General features: G+C 27.5%; 4 protein-coding genes across 6 annotated transcripts; all 4 read left to right on the top strand.

Moving 5' to 3' along the window:
- Positions 1-132: 132 nt before the first annotated feature.
- LOC145741278 (membrane progestin receptor gamma-B-like) lies at positions 133-3,226 on the top strand. Its single transcript, XM_082558840.1, has 7 exons — positions 133-373; positions 938-1,083; positions 1,509-1,694; positions 1,898-2,045; positions 2,129-2,271; positions 2,676-2,799; positions 3,082-3,226. The coding sequence occupies exons 1-7, from the start codon at positions 279-281 to the stop codon at positions 3,224-3,226; spliced, it is 987 nt and encodes a 328-aa protein (XP_082414966.1). The 5' UTR covers positions 133-278.
- Positions 3,227-3,600: 374 nt separating this feature from the next.
- On the top strand, positions 3,601-7,381 carry LOC145743232 (uncharacterized). Its single transcript, XM_082561148.1, has 7 exons — positions 3,601-3,878; positions 4,487-4,609; positions 4,994-5,050; positions 5,503-5,595; positions 5,724-5,837; positions 5,927-5,987; positions 6,839-7,381. The coding sequence occupies exons 1-7, from the start codon at positions 3,750-3,752 to the stop codon at positions 7,000-7,002; spliced, it is 741 nt and encodes a 246-aa protein (XP_082417274.1). The 5' UTR covers positions 3,601-3,749; the 3' UTR covers positions 7,003-7,381.
- A 702-nt stretch (positions 7,382-8,083) lies between these two features.
- On the top strand, positions 8,084-11,170 carry LOC145742130 (uncharacterized). The gene is made up of 9 exons (XM_082559894.1): positions 8,084-8,211; positions 8,524-8,623; positions 8,840-8,941; positions 9,308-9,364; positions 9,515-9,607; positions 9,844-9,978; positions 10,090-10,156; positions 10,363-10,675; positions 10,902-11,170. The coding sequence occupies exons 2-9, from the start codon at positions 8,546-8,548 to the stop codon at positions 11,164-11,166; spliced, it is 1,110 nt and encodes a 369-aa protein (XP_082416020.1). The 5' UTR covers positions 8,084-8,211; positions 8,524-8,545; the 3' UTR covers positions 11,167-11,170.
- Positions 11,171-11,885: 715 nt separating this feature from the next.
- LOC145742131 (uncharacterized) lies at positions 11,886-14,624 on the top strand. 3 transcript variants are annotated; one of them, XM_082559897.1, is made up of 6 exons: positions 11,886-12,016; positions 12,187-12,306; positions 13,045-13,134; positions 13,404-13,522; positions 13,715-13,759; positions 14,298-14,624. In XM_082559897.1, exons 1-5 carry the CDS (start codon positions 11,891-11,893, stop codon positions 13,722-13,724), a joined length of 465 nt encoding a protein of 154 aa, XP_082416023.1. In that variant the 5' UTR covers positions 11,886-11,890; the 3' UTR covers positions 13,725-13,759; positions 14,298-14,624. The 3 variants fall into 3 exon arrangements, with proteins under 3 accessions (XP_082416023.1, XP_082416021.1, XP_082416022.1); XM_082559895.1 differs by having other exon boundaries at positions 13,702-13,759; XM_082559896.1 differs by having other exon boundaries at positions 13,715-14,624.
- The last annotated feature ends 557 nt before the right edge of the window (positions 14,625-15,181 follow it).

Here is a 15,181-nt window from a genome sequence, read left to right as displayed (position 1 = left end):
TCGTCAGATATTATGTATTCGTAAGTTGAAAAAACTTATTGTATATAGTTAAATAATTATATTTTTTATTTAAAACAAATTACCAACAGCAACTTAATCATTCTCAGTATTTAAGAAAAAATCATTTTTAAACATGTTTTATAATGTTTGATTTTGTATCATTCTTAGAAGGGTAACAGACTTAAAAAAATAGTTTTGTCTGTCTTTAAACCGCTAAAGTTATCTAACTTTGTTATGATTTTAGAGTTTCCTACGACAAATGGTTACGGTCTTACTACATGTTAAGAAACACCGAAACGGATATGTCGACTTCTCCTTTTATTTATCATGGGTATCGACCAAATCCATCCACTTTTTTATATTGCCTTAAAAGGTTGGTTGTAATAGGTTTTAAATGGGCTTTAAGTATAAGTTAGCATAGTTATGATAGCTTAATTTAATGTGCTTTAAAAACAAGTTGATATATTTCTAATTGTTGATTTTTTACTAATATAGTTGATTTTTTTGTAGGTAATTTATTAAATGTTAAACATAAATACCTTGGTTGAGCAATTATGTTTTCGTAATTTTTTTAAATATAACCCACACTTTGTTTTTATTACTTTAATTAAATTTTATTAATATTTATTTGGTTTTATCATTTTGTTTATAATAACTTCCTACATAAAATTTATTTCCTAGTTTATTATTTTCTATGTTTAAAATATTATCAATAAAATTTTATGGCCGGTAAGTATGCAGTTTAATTAAACAATAAAAAACATTTATTTTATAAATATTCAAAAAAATAAAAACAAAAATAGATTAGTTATAAACAGAGGTTGTTGTTATATATTTTTTTCAAACATTAAAATAATTATCTTCTATTTAGTAAAATAATGTATAAAATTTTATTAAAATACCATTTTTCCTTATTTTATTTAACTTTTTTTTCTAGCGCTTTTTACCCCCATCATGATCTCATGAATTTTTGGACTCATTTTCTGGCCTTTTTTGTTTTTGTGTACAAAGGATATGTTACCATGACAACGCTAAGCGACCCATTTAACATGATTTATGCTCCTTACTGGCTGCACATGTTTGGTTCGTAAAATTGACCCTGCAAATATTTTTTATTATTTTATTACAAAAATATTTTTCTGTTTATTTTTAAGTAAGGTACAACTGTAGTTTTAACTCTAGCAATATGCTATCCTAAATTAAACAATTCATAAGGGTGAAGGCATATAATATCACAAACTGCTAAAGGCAACTACTGGGTCAGAGTAACTTATGTTACTCTAAGTCTAGGTCGCGCATTCGACCTTTACACATCGAGGATAAAGATATATACAAAAAGGGGGCAATTTTAAAAGACAAGAATATCTAAAATGGCATATAGGCAACTTAAGATTAAGGCTACTAAAAATTATATCCTACAGCTTTATTTGCTGCTGTTCTTAAGTTGGCATAGGATTTATCAAATAAAAAATAGCTCACTTTGCAACCTTTATGTTATTGCTGTTTAGGTGGATGTTATATAATGTTAGCTAGTTCATTTGCTCATCTTTTTAACTGCCATTCGTCGTACGCTCAAGAGGCTTGTTACTGTTTTGATTACACAGCTCTATCAGTTATGGGTGGTTGTTTTTTAGTAAGCTATGAACATTACCTTAGTCCTGTTTCTTGTTGCACCAATGTGATAACACCAACTGGTAAATTTACTTTTTAAACTTTAAAGAGGTAGACTATATTATAAGTATAAACTCAAAAAGTTGTTGTTAAAAAAAGATAATTTCTAACTGTTATGGCAAATGAATTGGCGTTTTTTACTACTATTTCAATAATTTATTTGGATTACCACATCTACTTTTACTAGATGTAAAACGTTTTGACAGCTTGTTCAACCCTTTTTTAGGTTACATCGCTACAATTTTTGTATGTTTGGTTATCGTTGCTGCTTTAGCAATTTATTCACGATTTCCAAATTGCCCTAAACGATATTTATTTCGCTATTTGCCCTCTGGTATTATCTCACTGGCAATAAACGTACCACTTTTTATGAAGTAAGTATTCAGTAAAAATCTATAACCTTTTTATTATGTAAACAAATCACATGTTTAAAAAGAGCTACAAAATTTTAATTTAGGATATTTTCTATGTGTGATGCAACAACCACGACTTGTAATTTGGGAAACGAACGGATGACAGAGTTAGTTATCAAGCAAGGGGTGTTAACTTTTGTTGCTTATATTTTTGTGTTATCTTGCTTTCCAGAAAAATATTTTCCAGGTTTGTTAATCTTCTACTAACATAAATATATTTGGCCCGGTAAATTCTTTATCTATATATGTGGAACAGTCTGAAAGGGGTCAGGCTTAAGTCTACATTTTTTGGGATTACCAAAACGTTTGAGTTAAGTAATTATAAATAGCTTAAAAACTAATTCCACTGGTTCACTTTTTTACTGCAAAAAAACATAATAAAAGAATGGGTATTTGGTCTTTGGTTTATTTTTTACTACAGCATTTTTCTTGAAAATAGTTTAAATAAGACGTAAAGCTTTAGTTTGTTTTACATTTATTCAAGAATGGCTTAATCTACGTACAATCAAAAATGTTTTGGGTGGTTTTAATTGACTTAAGTACAGCACACTTAAATATTTGTACCAACGTAAAATGTTTTACATGATTCAGGTTACTTCGATATTTTTGGCCATTCGCATCAAATTTTTCACGTTTTTGTTGCTTTTGTTCTTTATCACCAAAATTTAAGTATCGAAGGAGCTATGCATGACGTAAGAAAATTATTTGAACAAAGGTTTGTGGCAACTTAACCATTTTTTTATTATTAATCAGTAAATGGCTCTTGCTTTTGTCATGCTTGGATATTGTTGAATGCTTATTAACTTGACCAGTTTTAGGAGCAAGTTTGCGTTTGATGACTTAAACAAAATTGCTACTATGGAGGCAGTAGGAATCAAACCTAAGACTTCATGTTGTGATTTTTAGCCTAGTGCTTTTAACAACTTCACCACTATTGTTGTTGAAAGTTATATCAAAATATATTTTTAATTTTAACTCATAAAAAAATTTCTTTTAGAAAACTAAACGCTGAAGCCCTAAATATATCGAAGTTTTCAACTTTTGGTGTCGTTTTTGCGACCGTTTTTGTTGGATCTATTCTCATTATTAAAATTTCTAAAACATTAGAAAAAATTGTAGATAGAAAACGAAAAATACATTGATGTATATTAAGTTCAAGTTGATCATTTTTAAAATGAACTTAAAATATCTTTTATAAACTTTATATCTTTTTTATTATATTCTATATATGAATCTAACTGACTTTTCTTTTTGTAAATATACAAATAAACTACGATAATGCTCACATAGTGTAGGCGAATTTAGTTATTGAGTAAATTAAGTTGATTAAATTTAAAAGAAATTATTAAGCTTAACATGACCATAAATTTTTAAAGTTAATTTCAATTTAACATTAATCAACCTTTTTAAAAAAAAACGAATTAAAAAAAAACTAAAATATTAACTTTTTACGAAAAAATGATGGGCAACCTTACTTTTTTATTACGTTTTAGAAAAATAAATCAGTTATTATTTATCTGTTTATTACAAAACATTATTTACATTTTGTAAGGTGCTGTGAATAAAGGTAAACTCACGAATACGTTGGGTAACAATTGTTTTAAAATCTTTTTACATCGACTATAAACAATTATAAAAAAGATGAAAAACTAATTAGGTAAAAATATGGCACAAATTGTTCAACCAAACCAAATGCAAACTGGAATAAACACAACACAAAACCCTGCTGTTGTTAATGCCCAGAATCCAGTAAACAACGCACAAAAATATTCAAAAATCTATCAGGGACTTGGGGTAAGTTTAGTAATGATTAATATTATTTTAACTACTTATTTCTTCTTCTTTTGGTTTGTGTTATAGTCTACCTACACCAGCTGACCAGACTAAATAGAGGTAGTATTAAAATATAATGGATTATGGGAACCTTTTTTTTGTATATATATCTTTATCCTCAATGTGGGAAAGTCGAATGCGTGACTCAAACATCTGAACATAGAGCAACATTAGTTACTTCGACCTAGTCTCGAGTTGCCTGTGGCAGTAATCTTCTTTTGTACATTCCGCCCTTCCCGCATTTATTTTAGTACTACTCATTTCAAGCGATGGACGGCACTCCATTGCATGGACTAAATAAAACAAATAAAAAAAAAGAATCAAATTAATTGAGTCCTAGCTTGACCACACTAACCCATTAAAAGTACACTTAATACATGCGATATTCAATCTATTTGATAAATTAGATTCTTGAAATTTTATAGGTACCGGCTTAGTGCCTAAAGTATATTCAGTTTTTATATTGGCTTAGAAAAAATACCGTTTTCAATACTGTTTTTTTCAATATAAAAAATACTGTTTTTAATATGTATATATAATAGTTGTAATTTTTATTTATTTATTTTAAGGCAGCTTTGTTGCTACTTGGTGTTGTAAGTGTTTTTCTTTCTGCATATACAATTGTAGTTGCTGCCAGAGGTCTTGGATTAGGAACTGCTTATATTGGAACTGGCATATGGGGTGGAGGATTTGTAAGTAATTTCAATTAAAAAAAATTTAACAATTCTATATTATAAATTTTACAAATATGCAATACCCATTGCTTAATTTTGTTATCAAGTTTAAAAAAGTTTAAAAATGAAAACTTTAAAAGGCGAAAGAAAACATTGCCAAAGCATATGTTTAATCTACTAGAATTTTTGTAACTTAAATTACAGACGATTTACAATTTTTGGGCTTATAATTTTTGTGCGTTTTTTTTGGCATGACATTCAGCATGTTTTGATTCTAAAATATCAACACGTACAGTAAAGCTAAGCCCCATACTTTAAGTTTTTAACAAACATTTTATATATACTTTAAATTGTATACATGCTAATAAATATTTTAATATATATATATCTTTTTTTATACAGTTTATAGCTTCTGGAGGCTTAAGTTATGCTTCAGGAAAAAATCCAAGTTACTGCAATGTAAGTAAATTTTTAACCAATTAGAAATGGCGCTATGTATTTTCTTTGCTAAAAAAACTATTTATAAATATTATAAAGAACTGGTTTATGTTATTATAAAAAGGTCCTTCTAATTACCACACAGGATTACCGCACAAAAGACATTAACTATTTATTTGGATTACTGTCATTTAATTGAAAAAAAAAATACTATTGATGAGACACTTTTTATTAACCCTAGCCGTAACCCCTTTCTGGAAATACCCTTGGCTGCCTTAAAAACAAAAAAACAGTCTATGTTATTTCTGAATTTTATTATTGTCCTGTGTGTTAAATGTATTGTCCTGTGTGGTCCTGGCAGTCCTGTGTGGTCTTGTGTGGAAATTAGTAGGACTGTTGTAAACAGTTTTATATATAATGTTTGATTTTATGACAGTTTTAACACATTAGTTTTAATAATAGCTCATTTCTAGATTGTTGGTGGGATGGTTGTTTCAATATTTTCTGCTTTGTGTGCCATTGTCTTGTTTGCTTTTTCCATCATTGGAAGTATAAGTTTTGGAACAGTAAGTTATTTAAATGATATTCAAATTCGTTTAATATCTTATAGAGTATGGTAGGCTATTTAAAAAATTTCTATAATTATAAGTTGATCCTAAATTTCTTGTACTCAATAAATGATTACTATTTTTAGGACGCTACCGCAAATATCCTTCTAACAATGATTGCATTTGTTGTTTTTATTTTATCAATTGTTCATTCTGCTTTTTGCTGTGCTGGCATGAGTTGTTGTAATACCAATAATCAAGTAAGAATTTATTAGAAATTTAAATTAACATAATCAAATACAAAAAAATAGTCTTTTATTACTAACAATTTAAAACATTGTTTTTGTAGCAAATGCAGGTGGTTTATGCAAGCCAGGTACCACAACAATATGTTGCCCAAGATCAACAATGTAAGTACATTCTCCTCATTTTATTTTTGTATATATCTTTATTTTTAATGTGGAAAAGTAACATTAGTTATCCTGAACCAGTCTTGAGTTTACTTCGAAAGATTGGAATATTATAAACTATAATTGCCCGAGTTGCCCTTATGAAACCTTTTCTGCTATTCCTAACTAAAATACTCCAATAACCCAGCCGTAAATTGTTATTTTAATTGCGTATTGTTTCTTAAATAACATTGCCTACGTTAGTTTACCTGGAAATTCTCCTACACCACAAATAGCATTTTTTTTGTAGGCCTTTAATTTGGGCATGCATATATTGTACACTATGTTAAAATATACACCAATTGATAGCATGCCCTACAGTCAGGATTCTTGTAATTTGGTTGCAACTCTAAAACTAATACTTGCCCATGATAATTTACACATGCACCATAAGTGACAGTTTTATTTTTTTTAGTCATTTGAATTAGACATATACATATATTGACCACAAAGCTCCATTATATACAGATAAAGATTATTCTTCTTTTGTCTCTGTATTTTTTTTTTGTATTAATCTTTATCCTCGATGTGGGAAAGTCGAATGCGCGACTTAAACATAGAGTAACATTAATTACTCCGACCCAGTCTCGAGTTGCCTGTGGCAATTTGGGATATTATTGATTATAATTGCCCAGTAATTATACTGCTGATTAAGTGCTACTTCGTACCGTTTATAGCGCCTTACTCAAGGGCGCTACAGCATGAGAGCAGTGGGGATTGAACCCAGGTCCTCATGTTGGTGTAGCAAGTGTTCTTACCACTACACCACGCTGCCGGTTATATAAATCCATTGTAAATTTTTTGGGGATTAGATTATCAAAATGTTGATCAACAAATTCCCAACCAACAACAACAACAATATCTTTATGCGCAACAACAGCAACCTTATCAACAAGTTTCTGATCATTTTACACCACCTCCAGCATACACTCCACAATCGAATGTTGAAAATCAAGAAAAGTTAACCCAACTTTAAAAAAAAATTAATGAAATATTTTATCAGTTTGGTGATACTGAGTAGATATAAAGTTTCTAGTTTTATTGTAGAAAGTTTTATAATATTTTTGTTTTATTTTTTTGTAACGTTTTTGGAATTGTTTGTTTTACTTTTAAGTTTCTTTCTTTTTCAAAAATTCAATTTTTATCATTATACTCCCATCCATGACTATGTAGTTAAAATTGTGTATAGAATTATGTGCTTTTTTTTTTTTAATAAATGTTTATATTCCTTATAAATTCATTAAAAGTTTTGCCTTTATTTATTATTATATTTACACAATTTTAAAGCAATATCAGCTTTTGTATTTCTTCAATTAAATATTCACATTTTTTCTAAAAAATAGGGTAATATACTGCTTTACCATTTATATTTTATTTATCTAATTTTATAGCATTATCTTCTTTTATATTTGTTTAACTAAATATTCACTTTTTTGTTGTATAATTAAGTAATATATTTCTTTTTTTTGATGTTATTTCAGAATTTTGTATTACGGTACTTAAACTATATATTAAGACTTTATTTCAATTATTGCAACATACTATTGTTACCTTCTATCTCAACATATTGCATTTGTTACTACTCTATTTTTGTAAAAATTAAGAAATTTTGTGAAAGTAATATGTTTTTGTCTGTAATATCGATCTTAATATTTTTTAATATAAAATGTAATATTTTTGCAAATTCTTAGTATTCTTTATCTGTTGTATTTTATGCACATTAAACGCAATTTAATTTTATAAATACCATAATAAATAAGTCATTTAAATTTAAAAACATAAAACTAATTTTTTTAAGAAACGGTATAAAAATAACCTACAAATCAACTAGCTGCAATACTTTAAATAAAGTTAGAAATTTGTCTTGTTTTTATGGAATAAGGTTTCATCAGTTAAAAAATGTTATTTTTAGTTAAAACGTCAGTTAAAAAAAAATCAAAGACGAACACGTGAATAAAATTTCCAAACACGTCAACAAAATTTTTTTTCGCATTCTTTCGGAATTTCCCGAAAAATCGGAGTCCTTTTGGGGTAAAAAATATAATTAGCGGTCGCTCTGGTCCTTCAAACACGGTATGTTAACTTGACTCTGAATGCGTTTTTTCAAATTTGCAAACAGCAAAAAACGATCTAATCAATATATTTTGGTATTTTTCGTTGTTGGTGTATACACTTGTTGTTAAAGGTAAAGTTATTTAAGGCATATCTTGAATTTAAAGGATTTTCGGTATAGCCTACTTAATAAGTCTAAAATTGCAAGAAAAGCTATAGTACATTTTTTACAGTTTAAGCAAAATGCAACATTATTAGATGTTTTTATGTGGTGAACTTAAAACCCCATGTTATTAATTGTTTCTCTATGTTTAGGATATAAATTTAATCCCCTTAAAACCCCATGTTATTAATTGTTTCTCTATGTTTAGGCTATAAATTTAATCCCCTATAATAATGATAAATTAAACATAAAATTAAGTATAAATTTTTTTTAAATCAATAGGTTACAAGCTAAAGTAAACACAATGAATGCTTCTGTTGTTGATCAGCAAAATCGTGTGAAGAATGCCCAAAAATATTCAAAAATCTTCAAAGGCCTTGGGGTAAGTTAGTTTATACTGAATTATAAAAGTTCTTGCTCTTTCGGATCTATATTTTATGTGATCATGGTGTAGCCTAAGTCTGCAATGTTTCTTAAACTACATGTGATGTTATTTTTATGTTTAGTACCGGATTACAGACTTTTTTACTTGTTTGTTTTTTTTTTAATAAAACTTTATTTAAATTATTATTATAATGTGTTGTTAATTTACTTTAAGGGTTCTTTGCTTATACTTGGTATAGTGAGCGTTGCTGTGGGTATTTTTAACATTATAGCTAATTTAACTATAATTGGAGTGGGAGTTTGGTGTGGACCAGTCGTAAGTAAATTGTACATGTTTTAGAACAAATAACACTTATATACTAAATGGTACGAATTTTTATACATAGCCCTTACATAATATAAATTTTTAAATATTAAGCTATTAAGTAATTTTGCATACCCTGTAAGTTATTGGTTCTTTTAAAGTTTTAGAGTTACAAAAGTAATAAGATAAGAAAAACTATAAAAGTAACAAAATCAATATGCTTTAATTATCTGGATTAATAAATAATAATACTCATTTGATATATATATAGAGTTAGGTATTAAGAATTTACATTTAAAATTATTTTGTTTAAAAACTATAAGCCTAACATGATCAGTAGTTGATTAATTAATTGCACTATTTTATGTATTTTTACAGTTTGTAGTTTCAGGAAGTTTGGGTATTGCTTCAGGAATAAAACCGACTTATTGTCATGTAAGTAAAATAGGTCATTTATTATACCTATGCATGGAAATTTAAAAAAAAAATTGTTAGTTTTAATTTTTTTAACTGTATTGCATAAATACATCCAAAAAGTTATTATGACAATGTTATAATATCGTTATTAATAAAAAATATTTTTAGATTGTCAGTGGAATGATTATTTCTATATTTTCTGCTATGTGTGCTTGTGTCTTGTTTGCTTTTGCAGTTATTGGAATTGTTATTTCAGTGGGGGTATATTATTTAGATTTTTTTTAAATTTTTGTTTGTTATGGCATGGCACATGGATTTTAGAATATCTAAACTTTTGAAGTTATAAAGTACAAATATTTACTATATTAAAAATGCTATTAAAAAACAAACTCACAAAAAAAGGTTTATCTTAACTTTTGTTATAGTACAAAAACAAACTATTTTTCTTTATACATCTGGTTTAGTAAAATTACTAAAAAAATAATTTTATTTTTTAGGTTATCGGAAATATTGTTTATTGTATATTTGCAGTCTCAGTTTTTATTTTATCAAGTGTTAATATTAAATATTGTTGTGCTGGATTGAATTGTTGCTGTTATGCACAAGATGATGATGATGATGATGATGATGAAGTAAGTAACAAAGACACACAAGGGTGATTATAACAACTAACCTGTAGATATAAAATCTAGTTGACTTTTTCAAATTCATAATTTATTATACAATGAAAAAATTATTTTTAGCGAAAGCAAGCAGTTTATTCAAGCCAGATATCACAAAATTATGTTGGTCAAGATCAAGTTCAACAAAGTAAAAACATTTAATTACTATCCCTCTTTTAAAATATTTTTTATGTTATTTAAATATTACTTTTATATATAATTCTTACCATCATTTTATCATTTTAAATATAAATATTTTTTTTCTATTTTTTAAAATATCTTTTTCAGTAGCATATATCATTTTTACTTCTTTTTTATTTGAATTTAATTTAAATCATTTTTTTTGCAAAAAAGGTTCTCAAAATCAAACTGATGATCAATTAATTGTCAAGCTGGAACAACAACCTTATTTGCAACCAATGCCTTTTCAAGAAAAAGAAATTTATCAAACAAGACCTGCACTACCACTCCCCTCATCCAGTTCCCAAACTAAAGATTTCCAACAAGAGTTTACTTCAGTGTATGTTGATTTTTCCTCACCATCTAATCCACAACCTAAAGATGAACAACAAGATGAAATCTATCCACAAATACCAGCAGATCCACCACCACTCCCCTCATCCAGTCCACCAACTAAAGCTGTCAAACAAAAAGAAGTAACTTCAGTGTATGTTAAACTTTTGAATATATTATACAATGATTAACCTATTTTTTTTGTTTACTAGATTGATTTGTTAAAGTTTGTTCAAATTTTTTAAAGTTAAGTCATTAAAATTTCCTTGTAAAAATTACATAAATTAGTTTTCGGTAAATTATTATTTTTTATTGCTCTTTTTCTTTCAATAATCAATATATATTTTTTTAATATGATTTTATTTATAACCGTTTGTCAGTCTAGAACAGAATCCTTATTTGCAATCCATATCTTCTCAAAAAGATAAAATGTATCAACAAATGCCAGAAGGTCCACCACCACTTCCTCTATCTAATTCACAAACTAAAGCTGACCAACAGGATGGATTTAATCCAGTGTATGTTGATTTTCCTTCTCCATCCAATCCACAACCTAAAGACGACCACCCAGATGGAATGTATCAACAAATACCAGAAGATCCACCACCACTCCCCCCACCAAATCCACAACCTAAAAATGACTAACAAGATGAAATGTATCAACAAATACCAGCAGATCCACCACTACTCCCTTCACCAAATTTACAAACTAAAAATGACTAACAAAAGGAATTCAACCCGGTATATGTTGTTCTTTAGAATATTTTATACAAGGTTTTTTAATCTACTTTTATTTACTACATTCAAATTTGTTTAAAGTAAAATGTTTTCAAATTTTTTTAAATTATATATTTTTGTTTAAGCTTGTTTAAAATTTTTTTTTTTGGAATTGTATACTTTAGTATATAATATGATATGCCTGTAGTATTTCTTGCAATGTAAAACTAACCAATTATGCACTTTGTAAAAATGCCACTAAATAACTTACAATTTTGAAAATTAACATCTGTTATATTTAAATTGAGGGTTTAACTACAAATATTTAAACTTATTTAGTTCTATTGCAGGTTAAAAAGCACAAGTAAGATATATTCGGCAACACTTTATTTATTGTTATTGTTGTTCCACCACGCTGATTTTGTCATTAGAGAACAAATCAGATGATTATCGTATGATTGCAGTAATTAAATTTTTAAAGTAATTAAATTTGCATAAAATTCGCGTTTGACTCAGCAAAATATGTTCAATTTGAGCTTAAACGTGAATTGTTTGGACTTTGAAGTTAATCTATTTACATCAATAATTGATAACTACATAAAAAGAATTTGTTAGTCTGTTAGTAAAAAAAAATAAATTCAAATCAGAAAATATGTCTCAAACCGTTTCACCACGCCGAATACAAGCTGAAATGAACACAACGAATGCATCTATTGTTAATAACAAAAATATAGTGAAGAATGCAAAAAAATATCTGAAAATCTACAAAGGCCTTGGGGTAGGTTTTTCTAAATATTAACCATGAGCTTTTTGTTATAATTATATCTTAATTTTATTGTTGATATTAATTCATTGAATCTATTGCTGACTGTAATTTTGTAAAAATTATTGTTCAAACATTTTTAGTATAAATACATTGTCAATTTATAAAATCCTTTTACTTTAAAGATTGGTTTCGTTGTTCTTGGCATTTTATGTGTTTCGCTGAGCACATATCTACTTATAATTACGCTGAAGGGAAAGAACGGTTATGGTAGATTTGGAACTGGAATTATCACTGGGGGTTTGGTAAGTTCACCGGCAGCGTGGTGTAGTGGTAAGAACACTTGCTACACCACACATGAGGTCGTGGGTTCAGTTCCTATTGATATCATGCTGTAGCACCCGTGAGTAAGACGCTATAAACGGTATAAGCTCCTGCTAAGCCAGCACTAAATCAGTAGCATAATTATCGGGCAATTATAATCTATAATATCCCAAACTGCCACAGGCAACTCGAGATTGGGTCGGATTAACTGATGTTACTCTATGTTTAGGTCGCGCATTCAACTTTTTCACACCGAGGATAAAGATATATACAAAAAAAGCACATATTATTTGTTATTTATCTTTTTAACTTTAGTTTAAAAACATACATTTAGTCTGGTTAAGTTTAAATACTGTACTATTAGGTGGAAAATTTGTTCAAAACTTTATTTTAATTTAAGATAATAAAATTTAACTGTTTTTTTTCGATAGATATGTATCAATTTTTATATTTAACAAAGTATAAACAATAAGTAAGAAATTTGGTCCTATAAACCAAATACCTAACTTAGATAATTATTTTTCTTTTTTCTTTTATTTATTTTTTTTGATAATTTCTGGAATTCTAAGTCTTAAGGCCTCTAGGAAGCCAACCACTTGCAATGTAATTTTTTTTGCCAAGTAAATGCTGTTTTTTTGTTAGTTTTTAACACTTTTCTTATTTTAAACTAAATTTGTATATAAACTAATTTTTTATTTAAAATCTTAATTTATTTTTAGATTGTAGGTGGATTGGTGGTTTCTATTTTTTCTGCTCTCAGCACTGGCCCAATGTTACTGTTTACAATTGCATCGGCAATCTTTAAAAATGTAGCCTTGAGTAATTTAGCTTACATTTAAAATTTTTTTTTTTTGTATTAGATTATAATTAGATATAGCTGCTGATTAAGTGCTGGCTCAGCGGGAGTTCATGCCGTTTATATCGGCTTACTCAAGGGCGCTATAGCATGAGATCAGTGAGGATTAAACCCACGACCTCATGAAGGTGTAGCAAGTGTTCTTACCACCACACCACGCTGCCGGTTAAATGTTAATTGAAATTAATATTTAGAATTAATAACTTTAAAATTAATATTTAGAACACTGCTACGAATGTTATTCTTGCCACAGTTGCATCCTTTGCTTTAGTTTTATTAATTGCCCATATTTGGTTTTGTAGTGCTGGGTGTACATGCTGTTGTAGTATTAAAAAAAAGGGGTAAAAAATTTTTATTATGGTTTAATTGAATTTTATATAGTAATATGTATTGTAAATTATTACGTAAGTTAGTAGCCTATAAAAACATTTTTTTTTCTGCATTTTTATTTTGATATGGAATAAAATTTCGTTTGTAAATTCAGTCAATAAGTTTGTGATTTAAAACTTATAACTCTTAGCAAAATACCACAGAATTAAGTGAAACACCACAAATCTATATTAACCAGGATCAACATCGTAAGTAAATTTTTTAACTTATTTAAATTTGTTATTTAAGTTTATCTAGATTTTCAGATATTATCATTATGCCTACTTAATATATGACAAATTTTTAATTTCACAGTTAATTTTATTCCACCATGATTTTTTTTGTATATATCTTTATTGTCGATGTGGGAAAGTCGAATGTGCAACTTAAACATAGAGTAACATCAGTTACTCCGACCCTGTCTCGAGTTGCCTGTGGCAGTTTGGGATATTATAGATTATAATTGCCTGATATTTATACTACTGATTAAGTACTGGCTCATCAGGAGTTCTTACCGTTAATAGCGCCTTACTCAAGGGCGCTACAGCATGAGATCAGTTGGGATTGAACCCACGACCTTATGTGTGGTGTAGCAAGTGTTCTTACCACTACACCACGCTTACGCCTAATGTGTTATTTATTGCCATTATAAATGTTATTTTATATATTACTTGCTATATCACTATAGCACAACCCTTTTAAATTCTTTTTGTTGGACATTTTTTTAACATAAAGCTTTTCTTTTAGTTGCAGTTAATGAACCTGTGTATGTTAACTTTTGTTAAACACTAAGAAAATAAACTCCTGTATAAAAATGTAAAATAATATTCAAGGTCAGGGGGTGGGTAAATGTAAACTTTTATGTTGTCATACTGTTGAATATTTGATTTTATGTTTTTATTATTCTCATTTCAATAAAGAATTTCAAAGTTTGTTTAAAATATTTTTGTATAAAATATTGTATTTTTATTTAATTTGAACCAACCAATGTTTCATTATACTTATTTGTCTTTAGTATATCATTTTTTAAATTAAATAATTCCTATATTTTTTTTATGTGTTGTTTCTTAAATATGCTAGATTTTTTTTATAGTTTTTGTTTTTTCTTATATCTTTTACACACAGTTTTCATATTGCAGAGGCCACTTTTATATCATAAAACTACTTAAATCGTACTTTTTTGTAGATATGCAAATAAATTGTTATGTAAATTAATAAAACTACTTTTAGTTTTCTATAAAATTAAATTTTAACTTAGCTTGAAATTGTTAAACTAATATTAGTTTGAGGATAAATTGAATTTAAGTTGCAAACCTAGTACTAACTCAACCATATCGTAGTAAACAACTTTGTTTTTTTTTAGACAACGTGAGTAAAACGGGGAATTTGTAAAAGAAAAATAAACAAAAAAAAGATCGTTATAAAAATATTGTGTTACAAGATTTATTTAAATTTAACAGCTACGATAAAATCAAGTAAAAACTTACGACAATAGCAATTTAGCGTCGTTAGAAAAACGAAACGTCCAATATATCAAGTAAAAATTAAACTTACATATTTTGTATGGACAATATTTTATAATTTTAATAAGAATGGTTTAGTAAGGTTATCTTAATATCTTGAATATCAAT

Source organism: Corella eumyota, chromosome 2 (assembly GCF_963082875.1).
Source record: "Corella eumyota chromosome 2, kaCorEumy4.1, whole genome shotgun sequence".
NCBI classification, from domain to species: domain Eukaryota; kingdom Metazoa; phylum Chordata; class Ascidiacea; order Phlebobranchia; family Corellidae; genus Corella; species Corella eumyota.
The sequence above is the reverse complement of the archived record's forward strand: the minus strand, read 5'-3'. Positions and strand labels throughout refer to the sequence as shown.